Genomic DNA, 19,333 nt, shown 5'->3' with positions numbered 1-19,333 from the left:
AATTTTTGAAATCTAATTTTTACTACAAAGCAATAGTGTTCAAGACTGTGTAGAACTGATAAAGGGAGAAACATTTAATATTAGCAGAAAATAAAAAACAAATCCATGCAAATACGGCCATGTAAATTCTGACCACAGTATAAAATCAACTGCAAATTATCATAACATCACTTGTCACAGGAATGAGTAACTGCAGCCTAAATATAACATCTTAGTTTATTTATTTATTTGTTTTTGCTTTTGGGGGGGTCACACCCGGCAGTGCACAGAGGTTACTCCTGGCTCTGCACTCAGGAATTACCCCTGGCGGTGCTCAGGGGACCCCATGGGATGCTGGGAACCGAACCCAGGTCGGCTGCGTGCAAGGCACAAGCCCTACCCGCTGCGCTATTGCTCCAGCCTCTAACATCTTAGTTTAATAATTAATTCAGAATAGGTCAGACACTTAAAAATAAAACCTAAATAACATTTAGAACAAAATACTGGAGAAGACCTGTGACAAACTTAGCTAAGGAAATTTTAAATATAAAATTTTAAAAATAAAATTTAAAAGAAAAAATATTGTTAAATGCTGTACTTCATCAAAATTTAAAACTTTTCCTCAGCAAATAAGGCCTCATAAAAGAAGGCACACTCCAGAAGAAAAAAAAAAGTTTGCAAATCAATCACCTTTTCAGTCAAGAACTAGTATCGAAATATATTGGGAATTCTCAAAACTCAGGAAGGAAACAAACCAATTAAAAACTGGGAAATTCTAAATAATTAGTTTAATAAAAAAAATGTATCAAATAGCACCATCCGTCCTCCCATTGTTTATCGATTTGCTCGAGCGGGCACTAGTAACATCTCACAACAAATTTTAAGACTGGTTACTGTTTTTGGCATATCGAGTACGTCATGGGTAGCTAGCCAGGCCTTGCCATGCAGGCGAGATACTCTCGGATATGTCAAATAAGGACAAAAATGTATTTTTCAACGTCATTAATTACTATGGAAACAGGTTAAAGTCACAATGAGAATATTTCACATATTTCACTACTGATTCACCTTTCCAATTGTTTCTCAAATTTACCCTCTGTTCATCTGCATAGCTAGCCCAAGAAGTTCAGGTACACAAAACCAACACTACTGAAATCAGAAACTGGTCTCCCCTCCTCAATTTCCCCTCTTTCATACCTTCACAATAAATCAAGTTATCTTTCTAAACTATCCTGAGATAATCTTTCCTTCGAAACAAATTTTTTTCTAAAGTTTAAAGACGACACAGCATAGCAAAGGCATAGGCGTTTTTTTAAGTCTCTGCATGACACACCACATGCAACAACCCGGTACTCTTAATCTAGCCTAAATTCACTTAAATTCCCTAAGATACACAGAGTATTTTGAATGACAAACATCTTCACACAATCACAACCATACTGTTATTCTTTGATTGCCTCGAGCAGGCGCCAGTAATGTCTCCTTCGTCCTAGCCCTGAGACTTTTTAAAAAAAGTGCCATATTCAAGGCTCTTTCAGAGTTAGGAGAATGAGACCATTCATTGTTACTGGTATTTGGCATATTGGGTACGCCATGGGGAGTTTGCCACACTCTGCCGTGTGGGCAGGTCACATTCAGTAGCCTGCCAGTTTGTCCAATATCTTAAGTCTGATGAATTATCTGCAGAATCTATATACACTTCTCAGGGGCCAGAAGCAGGCAGGATGCTTGCCTTACACATGGTCTACCTGGGTTCAAACACATCAAATATGGTCCCCAGAGCACCTCTGGGTATGATCCCTGAGAAGAGAGCCAGGAATAATCCCTGAGCATTGGTAGGTATAGCCAAAATGGAAAAAAAAAATGTATTTCCTATCCATATTATTTGAATATACCAACCAAACTCATACTTTAAATTTCATTTTAATTTTTATCGTCTTTGTGATGTGCCCCTCCAGTGTTTAACCCACCAGTTGCCTTCCTTCAAGTGCCAATGGAGTAAACCTCCCCTCTCACCCATTTCCAAACACTGAACCTAAGTCCCTCTAAATGGGCTCATTATCTTCTGCTTATTTTATAGTTGGGTTTGTAAGCTTTATCTTCTCTCCCTATCTAAGGTTGTTTAAAATCAAAAATCCTCTTTAACATTTGGCACAGTATTTACTTAAGCCAAATAGTACAGGCAATGATGAAAACATTTAAGGTTATATTAAAGGGTTGGAAAGATGGGTGTAGGGAGCCAAGCACTTGCCTTGCACGTAGTCACCAGCACAGCCTGGCCCCCAGCCCACAACACCTGTGGGAGTGAACCTCTCCTCACCAGCAGTCAGAAGCCCCATGCACCAACTACTGTGTGTCCCCTGCCCCCACCCACCCACCCACCAGAGTCATTCCAAACCCAATCTCAGAAACAACACATTCCTCCTAAAACTTTAAAGGAACACTACCATCAATTCAGTCCAGCATCTTTTACATGAAACATTAGATGCGTTTATAGGAAACAAAGTGGAATGAAACTACGTAGTCTAATAACTCAAAACTTTTCTAAAAGCATTTTAGTGGCTTTAATTGATAGGCAAATTAGAAGTCAGAAATTTTGAAATTTGCCCTGGCCTGAGAGGATTTCTCTAAGTACACTGGGAAAGTATATGAACGGTATACGCCAACGTTTTTCTACTACTCAACAACTTTTTGACAGACTATAAGAGACTCATTTAGGATGATTTCCCTTGAGGAAGCAAAGGAAAAGCTGACAGAAAACAAAGTTCACAAGCAGAGGGGCTCAGATAACTTTGACCCCTGCTAAACAAATTAACCGGGAAATTCAGACAAGTAAGTTTGATATTAACTTTACCATTCTATATCCTTCCACTTCTTCAGTCAAAATGCTCTATCCCTATGGCTAAAAAACCTTGAACTGCAGGGGCTGGAGAGACTGTACAGTGTTTGCCTTGCATGCAGCCAGTCTGGGTGCAATCCCCAGTATCCCATCCGGTCCCCAAAGCACTGCCAGGAGAAATGGCTGAGTACAGAGCCAAGGCTGACCCCTAAGCACTGCTGGGTGTGACCCAAAAACAAAACAAAAAAAACTTAGTACATTTTAATACTGGCAAACAATGAGTGAACATTTATGAATAATCACTACATATGTAAAGAAAAGTTGACACACGAAAGGATCACTGAAAAGCTTTACTGACATCGATGTCATTACTGTCATTGCTATTGTTTTGTCAAATACATATTTTAAATAAATAGAGCAATGGTTCTTGAACACATTTTCAGAAAAAAAGCTATCAACTATTTCCAAAAATAAATGCAGTTTTCTTTGTCGTTGTTTAATGAATAACTCAGTCTGCACTAGGATCATCAACTGAGGATCCTTCTCTTAAAATCACTATGAAAAGTAGTGCTTTTTCTGCATGAGCAAAAAAAAAAAAAAATACTACTAGTTACAGCATTTTCCTATCAGCAGTTTTTGTCACATATTTTCATTTTTAACATTTATTTACAAATGTTGTGCTTATGTAATTTTCTTGTAGGAAAAAACGCATCTTAGATTTTTTTTCACTTAGGAACAGAAATCATTTTGCAAGCAGTCTTACCTGAATAATTGTAGCCAAAATATTTACATAATTATTTTCAGTCTGATAGAGCTCTTTTGCAACCTGCCACCTGGCTGACTGTTTTAAAGGAACTGGAGTGGAACTTTTAGAAGATTTGGAACAAGACTTAGGAGTATCTAAAAGATAAAAAGATTTCATGGAAGTCAGATGTACATACCAAATATTTTACATATGAAATAGAAACAGGGAGACAAATACATTCTTACAACATTACTATCCTATTCATTAGAGTAAAATTTCACCGCTGGATAACAACAGGTAAAAATAACACCCCCAAATATCAGTAACTGCAAAAGACAGAAATTCTGCTAAACAATTTGCCTGTACTCTCAAAATGTCAAGGTCATTATAAAGACTCAAGAACCATTATAGACTAGAAGGAGCAAATAGTTCTTTAAGCACGTATCCTTCCTTGAACACATATCTCTCTTGTTTCTCTCTATGTGCTTTTGCTAGTTTGCAGAAGCAGCTTGAGTTCCCTCAAACATGTTCTCTCTCGCTCTCTAATTTTGCCAATTTTTCACAATATGAAATTCATTCCAAATAAAGAAATTAATAAAGTAAAATGGAAGGCAACATAAAGATATACACATCCAAAAGAAATAATTGTTACGATTACAGTATAATTACAATAATAAAAACTTTTCATTTATGGAGGGAAGCTCTTTGCCAAACAAGCAAACAAAACACCAGCAGCAAATTCCTTGTCAGTTTGAAGTATCTTATTAAAAAGACATCCAGGGGCTGGAGAGATAGCACAGCAGGTAGGGCGTTTGCCTTGCATGCGGCCGACCCGGGTTCGATTGCCAGCATCCCATATGGTCCCCTGAGCACCGCCAGGAGTAACCCCTGTGCATCGCCAGGTGTTACCCAAAAAGCAAAAAAAAAAAAAAAAGACATCCAGTTTAACTCACAGAAGGATGTTTTAACATATTTCACATAAGTATCTCAAGAAAAAAAATTTTTTAAAGAAATTTAATAAAAGCTTAAAACATTATCACAATGTTTTAGATCACTTCAATATCACTGTCACTCGTCTTTATATAAGTCTGACTAGCAAATTTTTCATAGCTATATACAACAAATAGAATGGCATGGAAGATATAGTCCCAACATATTAATTCTACTCAATAAATAATTTTAAGTATTATTGAAACAATAATAATTGTTTATTATTTTATTATTATTACCGCTCGAGTAATTCGATGAATAACCGGGTATCAAGCGATCAAGTGATTAAAACAATCATGGTTTACGGAGTTTCAAATACTCCACAAATATGAGACTTCAAAGAAATGTCCCATACAAAAATCAAATTACATTCAGACTCCCCTTACCACAAATCTGGAAAATTTTGTGGAGGAAAAAAATTGATGTACTTAGCCCTAGTACTAGTGTACAACCTGGCTATGAACAAGTGAATTGTCAGGCCAACATATCTAATCAGAATTCCCTGCTCAACTAGCTGGGTCAATCTTCCCAAATGCTACTTAAACTACCCTGTTTTTTTTTTTTTTTCTAAAATTACAAGGTGTTGCTCTAAATATAAACTTCGTATTTGGGTCAACCTAATATTTCTTGCATTCATTATTTTGCTGTCATCCCATGCTTTCCCTTCCTGTCACTCAAGTCTATCAATATTTTCCCAAGGAGTCTTATTTTTCTTTCCAACTATCACCAATTCTTTCACCTTACGACCTAAGTCACTGGGTTAATGCGTGGATTAATTCCAAACTGCCCTCCTTCTAAAGATTGTTCAAAAACAAATCCCGTGCAAATTCCTTACTCAATCATGCTGCTGCTCAAGGAAGTTTCAGAGAAGTTCCTCACTGATGACAACAGCAAACAGTGTAAGCACCCCATTCTGATTACAAAGTCTTCTAGTGAAGCTCCCCTTATTCCCATTGGCTACTATCCCCACACACTCCAAGCAAAGTAACCTACATAAACTATTTCCTAGAAATTCTATCTGTATTCTCGTTCCTCTGACATTCTCATATCCACCTCGGTTATCTTGGTCTACTCTAAAATGACTTTCAGTTCCTTTCCTGTGTACTTAACAAATATCTATCTACTCTGTACCAATCTCTTGGAGTAAAGCAGAGAATGAGAGAGGCAAAGTTTATGTTTTCATAAAGTTCAATTTACATTCTGGTGAAGCAAATAAAAATAACATGATTGAAATATATAACTATTATTGAAGACAACAACTCAGATGATAGGTTGCTAGGAAAGAAAGGCAGAATAAAGATTCAACTTTGCAGAGAATCCAGCAAGACTTCTTTCAGGAGAGAAAGTAAGTATAAAAATCCTGCAGTGTGGAGATATTGAAAATATTTAAAAATAACCAAGATTGGGCTGGAGTCATAGTACAGCGGGTAGGATGCTTGCCTTACACACAGCTGACCGGGGTTCGATCCCCAGCATCCCAAATGGTCCCCCGAGCACCGACAGAAGTAATTCCTGAGTGCAAAGCCAGGAATAACTCCTAGACATCACCAGGTATGACCCAAAAAGCAAAAAACAAACAAACAAATCCCAAGACTGACAAGCATAGAGATTACTGGAGAGCATGCTACTACAGGTGTTGAAGGCAAGATTATCAAAAGAATTGTAGGAACAGGGCATTCCCTTTTGTTGTCTCTCTCCTTTTGGGTGCTGTGGTTTGCAAAAGAGGCACTGAGTGGCAGTCATGTTCAGTCCATAGTCTACTTTCAGCCCTGCCACAGAGGTGGGGTGGGATGGGGGGGATGGGGGATGGGAGAGATGCTGGGACCCGTGGTGGTGGAGGGATGGGTACTTGATCATTGTATAACTGAAACCCAAGCACAAAAATTTGTAAGTCTACAACTCTACCTCATGGTGTTTCACTAGTAAAAATAAATAAATAAATAAATAAATAAATAAAAATTGGAGGACTATTGTAATACAAGGTCGTTGAATGACTTTAAGCATAGAAGCAGCATGATTCAATCAAAAACTTTTTAGAGACTTCTCTTATACAAAGACCATCTAGGGGAGCCAGAGGAGACAGCTCACAGGGTCAAGCAACACTTAGTGTGCAGGAGGCCTCGATTTGAGTCCTGCACCACATACAACTCCCCACCCCACCCAACCCCACCAGGAGTGACCCCAACTAGCAAACTAGGAATAGCCTCTTAGCATCATCCGTGTGGTGCAAAAAAACAAAAAAAGAAAAGAGGAAATCAAACAAACACAGATCGTAATTTTTGGGGATACCAATCCCCAAAGATACCAATTGGTGGGGAAAGAGCAGAGGAGGAGAGGGACCACCTGAGAATTCTATAATCAACTAAGAGGACCATTTTCAAGAAAGAGTTGATAAAGGAAGGTGGCAAAGGAATAGAGTTAAAAGCTATGACAAGAATTAAGAGCTCCAATTTGATAATAAACTTAAGATAGGTATTAGGTATAAACATCAACATATAAGTGTTTTAAAGCCACGGATTTCAACAAGATCATTTTAGGGAGAACACAATAAAAAAATATGTGCAAATCAGAAATAAGATTCAATTTAAGAGTTGGAAAAAGAAGCCAGACAAAGGAAAATGAGAAATAAGTGATGCACTGGGTGGAAAATCTTTCCCAAAAAAGAGGGGGCTGAAGCAATAGAACAGTGGGTAGGTCGTTTGCCTTGCACGAGGCCGACCTGAGTTGATTCCCAGCATCCCATATGGTCCCCTGAGCGCCGCCAGGAGTAATTCCCAAGTGCAGAGCCAGGAATAACCCCTGTGCATTGCCGGGTATGACCCAAAAAGCAAAAAAAAAAGTTTCCCAAAAAAGAGTAGTTGTATCTGTATTAAGTGCTGTTGATTGCATAAAAACGGTGAGTCTCCCCAGCTTGTCACTTATATAGGAGGGACCAGAGTTAACTGGAATGCATGAAAAAAAAATCAAGGAAATGAGGTCCAAGGATGTGGCTTAGTGGTGAAACCTTGCATGCATGAGACAAAGGTTTTATTCCTGGCGCCACAGTGGCGGAAAGAAAAGAAAGATTACGATCTGTGTTTGTTTGATTGGTATCAAGAATTTAATTTTTAAGCAGCTCTATCACTTTCCAATTCTGTGGTAATTAAAGGCAGAATCTGTCATAGTCACTACAGCCAGTATTTCATCTACGTTCTGATAATCATTCTACTTTATTTTTAAAGAGCAATTTTAAAAGGTGAATTACCTCCATAGTTAATGCTAGATTCCGGCGTGTTGGAGATATCTAGGAGAGACCCTATAGAGAGGGAATGTTCAGCTGATGGGCGCTTTCGGGGAGGGAAAGGTGACAAGTCTGTCTCTCTTGAAAGCTGAGCCAGTGTCTCTTTTAACCGACGTCTTTTGCGATTGCTGTTTGGGGTGTTTAAAGAAAGCAGTGACACGGATTTCTTCAATTCAGGACTATCAGCCTGCAATCAAAAGCACAGAACCTTGATTTACTTCCATAGTTCTTTACAGAAAAAAAACAAAAGAAAAACATCCAGAACTGATAAAATATAATTATCCCACAATCATTTTACAACTCTACATTCCGCAAGGTAATTCATTACTTACTGGGGATGTGGTACTTTGGGGCTACACCTGGTGGTGATACTCAGGAGACGCTTCTGGCCCTGCACTCAGGAATTACTCCTGGCCGTGCTTGGGGAGACATCTGGGATGCCCGAGATCAAGCCTGGGTTGGCTGTGCTCAAGATGACCCTACCTCTGGACTATCACTCTGGCCCCACGGTGAGGTAATTTAGTAGCTTCAAAAAATACAGTCAAGAGATCACGATAACTTCTAAGCTAGAGTAAACATTTTTTTCCTTCCCAGGGCACAATCACTATTACATCTTACTCCTCTACGTTCATAGGTACCTGATGGGGAAAGATGACTTTCACAAGGATGGGGATATTCACATTATTTTTTTCTTCACTGTACTCCTAACACTTAGCACCTCGGGAGACGTTGTGCTCCCCAGAATTTACAAATTAACACTTTCAGGAGTTCTTCCCCGAAAATCTAAATCATCTTTTTAAAACTTTGCTAAGAATGGGAAACATGAATAACTGAAAGTTTAAGAGGACACAATATAGTACCTGCTTCCACTTTGCCAAGGCACAAGCTCACACCTCATCTTCAATATTTCACTTAAAATGGCTAAATTCCAAACTGAAGTAAATCCTCCCTGAAGGCTGCTTCTATTACCTTTATGTCATATTTTGGTGGATAATACATTTTGGTGGATTATACACTGCTGCACCAAGATGCAGCATATAGACTGGGTTTTTCTTCCGAGATTCTACTACTAGGGTCATTTTTAAATAACACAACTCCTAATTTTTCCATGGATCCCAGTACTTAGATAGCAAAATACAAATCCTAAAATGACACATTGTTCTGTAGCTACACATAAATCTATCAACACATACATGGTTTTAAAGCAGTAAAAGTAAATAAGATCATTTGGGAAGCATACAGCAAAAAAAGAAACAACTCAGAAATAAGATTCAATTTAAGAACTGAAGAAAGAAGACACACAAAGGAATATAGAAAATAAGAGAGGTACCGGGCAGAAAAAAGTGTGCGGAAGAGTAGCTTAAGGCTTTAAGTTTCTTAAACATGGAAATGTTATTGTTCAGAATGGTACCATAACGAATTAGCACAGGACAGCTATTATATTAAAACATTTGTTACACTTGTCAAATTCAAATCTAAATTGTAAATTAAGAATATTACTAAATATCGAATGACATAATCATTCTGAAACAACTAAAATGACCAAAAAAAAAAAAAAGGCGGCAAACCATGGTCTTTTGGGATAGACCATCTTCACACAATCCAATGATGAAGAAACAAACCAAACAACCATACCTTTTCAAATAAGTACATCGTTTCTCCAGCCCGGGCATCCATCTGGATGCTTCCCCAGAACCACTATGTGAGAGAAAAGAATATTTTCATTAAGAATTAAATCTTTATCAGAAAAGTCTTTAGTACTACTCACAAAAACTAATCTTATTCTGGATGTACTTGCCTCTTGCTTGACAACATAAAGTTTCTTTGAAGGTTCAAATGGAATTTCTTTCACGATGTTCTCTTCAACTATGAGGTGAGTACATCTCTCATCTCCAACCGGTAAGTAGCTACCTCCTACAGAGGAATCCATATAAGCATAAGTGAGCATTTATTAATGCTTCTGAGAATTAATAAATAAGTCTACTCATCTTTGAACCCAAAGAGTGAGTTTATTCACCAGGAAGAGCTGAAAATTACAGGGACCAATGAACGCCTCACACAGCTCTAGATTAGATCACAGCACCAGAAAAAGAGAAAGAGAGAAAGAAAATATATACATATACAAATTTTTTTTAATTATGCAAAGTTCTACCTTGCATTTCCGTCATTTCTTCCATGTTGGTTTTCTCTTCATCTGAAAATCCCAGGAAACTTAAAATGCAATCTTGAAATGGAGGAACTTTAAATTCATTTCTAAAGTCATCAGCTGCTGCACAGAAATTCCTAAAAACAAAATACACTATTCTAAAGCCAGCTTTACTCAAATTCAGTAGGTTAGGTACGGAAACTTATAAATCTCTAATTCTCATAATTCATCTTATTGCAGAAATACAGAAATGTTCAAGAAACAAACTGACAAAGAAATGAGTATGCCCTCAACCACCTCAAAGTAACTTCTGACAAATCTGGATAAAGTCTAACCTTTCTAAGACTAAAATCCCCGCTCTATACATTCCAAAGGCTCCTTAGTTTCATGAATTTCCAGGAAATGATGAAGAACAATCACAAGGAATCATGAAGCTGGAAAGTTCAAAGTAATGAATTACTACTTAGAATGTAATGAAACAAAAGAAAAGCAACACTATCCAAATTCAGCTACATTAAACTGTTTAATAATTACAGAATACTTAGAATATTTAGAATACCAAAATTTCAAAAGGCACAAAGTTCCCACGTGGCTTTTCAACTTTCAAAAATAATTTTATTCTACCTATACTTTATTTCCTAAACTAACCAGACTGAATTCAATTTGTCTGTAAAACATATAAATTTAGGGATTTTGGTACATGGGTTTATCTTTACAATTTTCTATGAATAATGCATATAATGAGCTACTGAAATTCTAAATACTTACTGTTCATTCCGCCTTTCCCAAGCTTTATAAATCCATTCTGGCTTCATAATTGGAGTACCCAGGCTCACAGCAATCTAAAATTACCAACATAATTACAATAACCGCACTCATGTAAGTTTTAAGCAATTATAAACACCCATTTTCTTTCCTCACAAAATTTCAGGTCATTGTTCATCTGCTTTGTAACAACTTAAAATCAGAAAAAAAAAACAAAAACAAAACTGTCTTTCCAATTATACACATTAGGTTTAAATAACTAAACCAAGTTTCATCACATCTAAGATGTTTCTATTTTCTTAAATTTATCTCTAAATTTGATGAAGTTTCTCTTTATTATTTATCTAGTTCTACTTTTTTCAAGTTCACTTCTTTGGAAAGACAGGTCCAAGATAGCACTAGTGAAGACATCTGATAGAATCACTATAAACTTCTTTAAACTGGACAGTGTGCCTCCAAGGAATTCAGCATTATCCATCAAATAATAATCATTTGCACATAAACACAATAAGGAAATCTGGGAAAGACTGATAAACTCTTCCTAAGATATTCAAGTAGAATACTAAGTCTTTTTAAAATATTTAAAAGTTAAATCTTAGAACCATTCTTTAATATAGTTCAAATCTTAGAACCATTCTTTAATATAATTCAAGTCTTATTAAGACCATTTAGATAATTATGAAATATCTGCTCTGATCATTTCATGACCCACTCATTCACCAAATGCTGATAATTATTATTATACCGTTGCAATTACCTTTGCAATTATTATGTATTTTCCTGAAATTTTATCTATCTACCAATTTCCACAAGCTCCTATTTCAAGATCTAAATCAATTTCCATTACCTCTTTATGATCTAAAGGACCATGCTCTTACAACTCAAAATTCTTACTAAATGTTTACACAGTTCACATATAGTATGCAAATGTATACAATAACTGAATTTTTCATCCTTAATAACATGCTAGGTAAATAGAACAAGAGTGCCATTACTGAACCAGTTCCAAACAGATACATACCCTGAACTTTTCTCCTTGGGTACAATTTGCCACCAAATGTGTCACTTTTGAATTAAACTCTTTTCGAATCACTCCGCCCATGTGATGGACCAAAGTCACCAATTTAACCTCAAAAGAAAAATTAAGCAACATTGGCTTTATGGTTAACGTAACCAATTTTAAACTGCTTGAAATTCATTTAGCATTGACTATTATTTATAAGATGCATATAAGAGTTTTTCATAAAGCTGTAAATTCAATACAAAAGCTTTACAAATCACAGAAAAATGTTTGTAAGAATTCTCTAGAGCAATGAAAATAAGGCTAGAACTGCAATGTAAAAACAAAAACTTCAAATAAAGTGGCGGGCATATTGAATAAAAGACAAATGCTCAGATAACCATAAAAAATAAGCAAATGAAAGATGAGCTAGTCACAAAATCTTCCTGTTACTCACGTGGCAAATATCTGATTCCCTTCTGACCTTGTTTCCTTCCTGTGATACCCCATTCCGTTCAACCACTTTTCCCATGTGGCCCTTTTAGAATATTCAGAAGGCCCGCAGAGTCACACTCTCCAGCTGAGACATACTAATCTAGGGGCTGGTGCTAGTACAGCGGGTAGAGCGCTCGCCTCAACTGACCACAGCCAACCCAGGTTCCATCCTCAGAATCCCATACAGCACTCAGAGACCGACCAAAGCGATTCCTAAGCACGGAGCCAGGATTAACCCTGGAGCATTGCTGGGTGTGGCCAAAAAAAGGAGAGAGAAATGCTAATCTAGACCCCCCCCCAAAAAAATGCTTCTTCAGAAGACTCGTTCATCTTCACAAATATTAAAACCTGACATTCACAATTTCTCCTTTAGTATTTTTAAAATAAAGTAATGATATATGACCCAAAAAAGTTAATCTGGCATTCGTTCTGGCAGAGAAAATAACCTTGAATAGAATGTTTTAAAACACTTACCAGTTCTTCTTTCTTCCTGAATCCAGTAAAGCACAGGACGAGGTTCATCATACTTGTACAATAGAGTGGACGGCATGAAAATGGCAATGGCTGAAGGATACAATTTGAAATCTGTGAGTTATCTTTATAGAAAAAAAAAAAACAGAAGACATCTTTCTCAAGCTTAACATACTTCCCCCATAGCAAACCTTCCCACTTCCAAGATTTACCTTCATTTTCTACAAAACAATAAACTTTTTTAATGGCCAATTTCACAATAAAAATATTTCCAAGACTCCCAAATCAGATTTGATATATATTATCTAAACACTCTTCTACCATCAAATTACACATAACATATCCAAACGTTTAAGTCCAAAACACATTCTGATACATATGAACTCCTGCCTGTAAGATTTCATGTTCTGGGGCTGGAGCAATAGCACAGTGGGTAGGGCGTTTGCCTTGCACACGGCCCACCCGGGTTCAATTCCCAGCATCCCATATGGTCCCCCAAGGACTGCCAGGAATGATTCCTGAGTGCAGAGCCAGGAGTAGTAACTAACCCCTGTGCATCGCCAGGTGTGACCCAAAAAGAAAAAAGAAAAAGATTTCATGTTCTGCAGTGAAAGAGATAGCAGGGATTAAGATTCTTGCCTTTTATGTTGTCAATACTGGTTCAATAGGGTTCCCAGCACCCTAGATAGTCCCCTGAGCAACTCCAGAAGTGGGCAAACTCCCTAGCCCTACAAAAAGTAAAAGTAAGGCACCAGAACGATAGTACGAAGGTAAGAGCCCGCCCTGTATAAGCCCTCCAAAACCAGCATCACATACTGTCCCCCGCCTCCCTCAAGCACAGCCACGAGTGACCCCTAAGCACTCCTTTCCATGCTCTATTGCTCAGAGGCAGGAATAGATCCTGAGCACTGCTGGGTGCAGCCTAAACATTTCAAATAATAATTTAAAAATGGGTGTGGGGTGCAGAGTGATAGTACAATGGAAAGGGCACTTGCCTTACCAGGTTCGATCCCCAGCAACCCATATGGTCTACCAGGAGAGATTCCTGAGTGCACAGCCAGGAGTAAACCCAGAGCACTGGGAGATGTGCCCCCCCCCAAAAAAAATAATAATTTAAAAATATATTACATATTCCATAAATTTTATTTTTGTTGTGCCAGCGATAGCACAGTGGGTAGGGCATTTGCCTTGCACGTGGCTGACCCAGGTTCTATTCCTCAGCCCCTCTCGGAGAGTCTGGCAAGCTACCAAGAGTATCTCGCCCGCACAGCAGAGCCTGGCAAGCTCCCCGTGACATATTCGATATGCCAGACACAGTAACAACAAAGTCTCCAATGGAGACGTTACTGGGCCCGCTCAGCAAACCAATGAACGGGAGGACAGTGACAGTGACAGTGACAGTGCCAGCGACAGAACCCAGGGCTTCACACATGGCAGGCAAGTGCTCTACCACTAAGCTATATACCTAGCCTGCATGTGTTATTATAAATACTCCAAAGTAAAGTAAAATCGAGTCAAAGATGTTTCTAAATAAATTTAGAAAATGTTTCTAAGTAAATATTTCTAAATATTTACTTGTAAATAACAGAATGTTATTTATTTTTATTAATGAAACACCATGAGGTACAGCTGTAGACTTACAGACTTTCATGCTTGGGTTTCAGTTATACAATGATCGAGTATCCATCCCTCCAACAGTGCCCATTCTCCACCACCAATGGTCCCAGTAGCCCTCCCCCGCAACTCCCCCCAACCCACCCCACATCTATGGGCAGGGCATTCCCTTTGGCTCTCTTTTCTGTATGGTGTTGAGGTTTGCAACAGAGTTACTGAGTGGCCATCGTGTTCGGTCTATAGTCTACTTTCAGCACACATCTCCCATCCCAAGCAAGTCCCCTAAACACCCTTTACTTGGTGTTCCCTTCTCCATCTGAGCTGCCTTTTCCCCCAGCACGTGCTGCCGGCTTCCAAGCCGTGGAGCAGACCTCCTGGTACTTAAGTAACAGATATTTGAACCATTTATGATTTCTGCTTCTGAGCTAAAAGTGGAGACAGAAAACAATCTAATCAATGGTTTAATATATTTATGTACTTATCTCTCCACTTATATATTTACATGTCTTTTGTACTTCAGAGATCAAACCCAAGGCCTCACACATCCAAGAGGAGTGCTCTATGATAACCTACACTCTCAGCTTAAATATTAATATATATATATACACAAATTTGACATGAAAGCTTATATGCTTACATATGTTTACATATAAAGTCTGTATCTATGTAAACATGCCTATTTGGTTTTGGAAACACTTCTAACTCAAATGAGAGGATTAAATAATATCATGCATTTTTTTACTTGAATCTATTACAGAAGTATGAAAACCAAGGCCAGGTAAACACCCCAAAGGGATTCAAAATTATAATAGAATTAAAGGCTATATTCAGGTTGTCAATGCTGGCAACATTATAAATTAATTCATACTTTCTACTTAACTGTCGAAAATGTTTCTGCTTATTTTCACAAAACTCAACAAAAATTCAACCTTGAAAAATAACAATGAACACATATATTTTTTTCTTACCCCTCCATTTTGTGCACAGTTTAATACAACTGGTGGTCCAATAACTCTGCAATCAGTCTTGTGTAAGTCATTAAAGACACTGTTCTGGAAGTCCGTGACTATAAATACATTTTCATATTCTGGAGAATCCAAACTTTCGAATTCTTCCACTGATTCCATTTTGACAAAGGGCACTTTAATTTCCTTTTGTTCCATGTAATTATTAAAAATAAAAATCAGAAATAAAAACATATGATAAAATTTATTAACTCCAAAGGAGGTCTAAAATAAATTCAACATCATTAATTTTCAGCTTAAATCTGTAGAAAACTTAAATTTCTAATTTAACCATTATACTTCATAGCAAATAGTCTACTTGTTTGTGTGTGTGCGTGTGTGTATATGTGTGTGTTGCTAGGATCAGATCCAGGGTATCACACATGCAGGCATATGTTCTACCACTGGCCATACATTTATTTACATTCTAATACACACATATATCCAGCCACATTAAGATCTTAAGTTATGAAACTAACATTATACGATTTTAATTGATTTTATTTGTAGACTTTATAAATCATCTAGTACCATGAAATAAAATTAGAATGTTTTAAAGTACACATTCTGATAGTAAAGCAGGTATCAGAAATAATATATACTGTTTTTAATTTTGACTGAGAAAATCATGATAGATATACAACTCTTTCTGCACAATTATCTTTATAAAAATAGAAAAAAAACAGGGACTGGAGAGTTGCAGCAGGGATTGAAGTATGTGACTTCCATGTACTAAACCGAGGTTTAATCCCCGGTATCCCAAGGTTTTACAAACATTGCTAGGATCAGCCCCTGGAGCCCTGAAGCATCTCATGGTATGGCTCCGAGAGTTCCGAGTACCAGTACCGACTACGCGGGCTGAATAATCCCCAGCACCACAAAGCCTTCACTGCATATTGCATTCCTGAGTCTCTCTGGCAATGAAGCCCTGGCTGGCAGAACATCTGGAGTGGCCCACAGGGCCCTGAAGCATTGCTTAGAGAAGGCCTGGCCCCCTCAAAATAGAACAGAAAAAGAATAGTGGTAGTTTATATGTACGAAAATGATATAACTTAAGAATTTCAATATATAAAAGTCAAGTGAGAGATAAATGTGAAATGAGCTACAGCATGACATATTTAGGAGAGAACAAGACAAGTTACTGTTAAAAATGAATGAAAATAATGATAATATTCAAGTACCTTTCTATGATATGATAACTATGTAGAAAGAACAAAACCATCCACAAATTAATTGTAAACTAGTCAATAAATTATTCAGTTTTTTTTTCCTAGATTGAACTGATAGGCTGAATTACATGTACAAAAATTAATATTGAAGTAAAAACCCCCTTTAAACTCAGACTATGACTGTTTTGGGGGACATAGTCTTTGATGAGATAACTGTGGCTAAATTGTCACAAGAGTGGGCCCTATCTGACCATGAGCTTTGTAAGGTGAAATTTAGACACGCAAGAGATACAACGGGAGTAAAACCACGTGAAGTCATAGCAAGAAAGTAACGACTATATATAAGTCAAGATAAGAGGTTTCAAGAGAAACCAAACTTGTCAACACCTTGATGTAGGACTTCTAGACTCCAGAAATATAAGAAAATATAACTGAGGTGTTCACACCACCCAATTTGTGATATTTTGTGATGGGATCCAACAAAATTGAGAAATACGGCTTAAAATTAATATAGTAAAGTAGGTATTTACTTCACATGCTGAAGTAAATTCTCTGATCTTTCTCATTTAGTGTGATTTAAAATTTTGGAAACAAAAGCATGAATTGAGAATATAAAATAAGAAAAAAACACAGAATCTAAATATCAGGTTTTATAAAGAGCATGTCATTTGTAAGAATTTCATTATATAAAACATATGTGTTAATTTGAGGTTTCAGAAACACCATAATTTAAAAGTAGGAAATAGTTCTATTCATACAGCTTCAGAGTGCCCAAAATATAACCTGTGAGAAATTGAGATCCAATCACCATTAAGTGGGGAATTAATTATATTCAAGGGAAGTGCAGCATGCCACATGCAATGAAATGCTTGACCTACCATATTAACAACACTTTTTATTAATTTTTCATCCGATTTTCCAGCACAACTTTCTTTTATCTTTATTACAGGGACTTCCATTATCTTAACAGTCTGCAGAAAAGAAACTTAAGTGTGAGATTACGAAAACCAGTCAATTAGTGGCATACTAATGGAAGAAAAACAGCCTTTTTTAAAAAAAGAAAATTAACTGGAAAAAAAACTCCATACCTTTAAGGCATTTATAAGTTCTTCCTGTTTTCCAGCTTCTTGGACTAATACCATTCTTGTTTCAATCTGAGGCATTTCTTCTATTAAAATTCAAAATGTTCGAATATGATTATCAGGAACTAACAACAAAACTGGAATTTGCCATTCCCTCTTTTAGCTCTATCTGGTTATGTTTTTATCTTTGAGGAAGTCATAACACTTTCTAGAATAAGCTTGGCATATAACACCACTTTAGAAAGACAAATCATTGTACAATCTACAAATACCAGTGGCCCTCCTCACCCAGGAGCGCACGACAATCTTATTCCATAGTCATCTATTTTGACAACGCAAGCAGTCTTCAGAAAGAGCCATGTACAAAGTGGTATGAAATTATGGGCTCTCTACCTCATCAGTCATAATTAGCCAACAATGCTGCAACTAGTTTGTTCTTACATGCACACCACAAAACAGTTACCTAAAAGTAAAAAAAGCATTTCCCCTTCAAAATCGGGAACATTGATCCAAAGAGTAGTATAAATTCTATGCGGTTTGAAGGAATTCTGTTAACAAATACTTCTGAATATGTCCACTCTAGCTTAAAAACATCAACAGTCAAATCTTAAGAAAGTCGTGAGTGGGCCAGGGAGCTAGCTCGGGCAGGGGGTCAGGAGTGCAGGCTTTACCACGGAGCTGGATCTCTGACCCCGCAGGGTTTCCCAGGCACTGCTGGGTGTCACCCTGGAGACTGCCAAGCATCACCAGAATGGCTCCAGTGGCCCTGAGCACTGTTGGTTCTGCCAAGCCTCCCTAAAGAGTCAATGATAAATTGAGGGTTTAAACAATTTCTAATTATGTTTTAATAACTTAAACTTATGGAAAACGACTGTCGATTATATTTCAATAAAACTGAGTTAAGAACTGAACTGGTAGTGTTTTAAAATACATATACTATCTATCTATCTATCTATCTATCTGTCTATTATATAATATAGCACGGCTTACCATCAACATATGGAGTAGATCCAATAAATAAGTTTTCCTTAGAAGTGTCAGTAACTTTAGAATCAAAAATGGATGAGTTTGCCAAACTTGTTCCTTCAGTAGGGGATATTAATGCACTATTGTCAGCCATCTTTTCTATTCTTCTGTATTGGCTAAAAAAGTAAAATCGGAATTAAAAAAAACATGATTTGGGGGAAAAAAAAAAACAAAAGCAGTACCTGTAATTTATAAAGAGTCTTATCACCCGCTTAAAAAGAAACCAAAGGAAGTCACTCGAGTTCCCTAAGACTCAGTTTCCTCCTGTGTAAAATAAAGATACCGACACCCAACCCACCCAAAGTAAAAGCAAGTCCTCAAAACTACTAAAAGAACATTACCCGGTAATAATAAATACTCAAAGGGTACTCATAAATATTATTATACCTTTGCCTTCAATCAATGCATTTCTCTTCCCATATTCATTTGACACCACCATTCTCCCCCAAAATCATCTCAGTCAAAATCTGGATGCGGGACTGGACCACGAAGATAGTAGAAAGATTCAAGTCTATGTGCTATCAACCCAATGGTCCCTCCAGCACTCCAGGAGTAGCAATGCTGAGGGGGGTGGCCCTGTTGGCCCCAGCATCACAGGTGAGCAGGGCTGCCTCTCTAGCTCTGTACTGTCCAGGCCCTATGGCTAAGAACTACAAAAAGTAATCCCAGGCCTGAGCACCACCTGTGAGCATTCCATTCTGCCCCAACAGGGTGTGTCTGGACTCTCT

The 19,333-nt window shown here is 37.4% G+C and overlaps 1 protein-coding gene across 1 annotated transcript in view; it reads right to left on the bottom strand.

Moving 5' to 3' along the window:
• ECT2 (epithelial cell transforming 2) overlaps positions 1–18,716 on the bottom strand; it is a 54,641-nt gene extending 35,925 nt beyond the window's left edge. The window contains 12 exon segments of the mRNA XM_056110647.1: positions 3,582–3,718; positions 7,798–8,020; positions 9,469–9,531; positions 9,632–9,747; positions 9,986–10,116; positions 10,748–10,821; positions 11,766–11,873; positions 12,714–12,803; positions 15,293–15,475; positions 17,376–17,468; positions 17,586–17,665; positions 18,570–18,716. Of these exon segments, the coding sequence (XP_055966622.1) occupies positions 3,582–3,718; positions 7,798–8,020; positions 9,469–9,531; positions 9,632–9,747; positions 9,986–10,116; positions 10,748–10,821; positions 11,766–11,873; positions 12,714–12,803; positions 15,293–15,475; positions 17,376–17,468; positions 17,586–17,665; positions 18,570–18,699 (1,428 nt within the window). The 5' untranslated portion in view covers positions 18,700–18,716.
• Between the last annotated feature and the right edge of the window lie 617 nt (positions 18,717–19,333).

Source organism: Sorex fumeus, unplaced genomic scaffold, assembly GCF_029834395.1.
Source record: "Sorex fumeus unplaced genomic scaffold, SorFum_2.1 ptg000010l, whole genome shotgun sequence".
Lineage (NCBI taxonomy): Eukaryota > Metazoa > Chordata > Mammalia > Eulipotyphla > Soricidae > Sorex > Sorex fumeus.
This window is presented reverse-complemented; position numbering and strand designations above follow the sequence as displayed.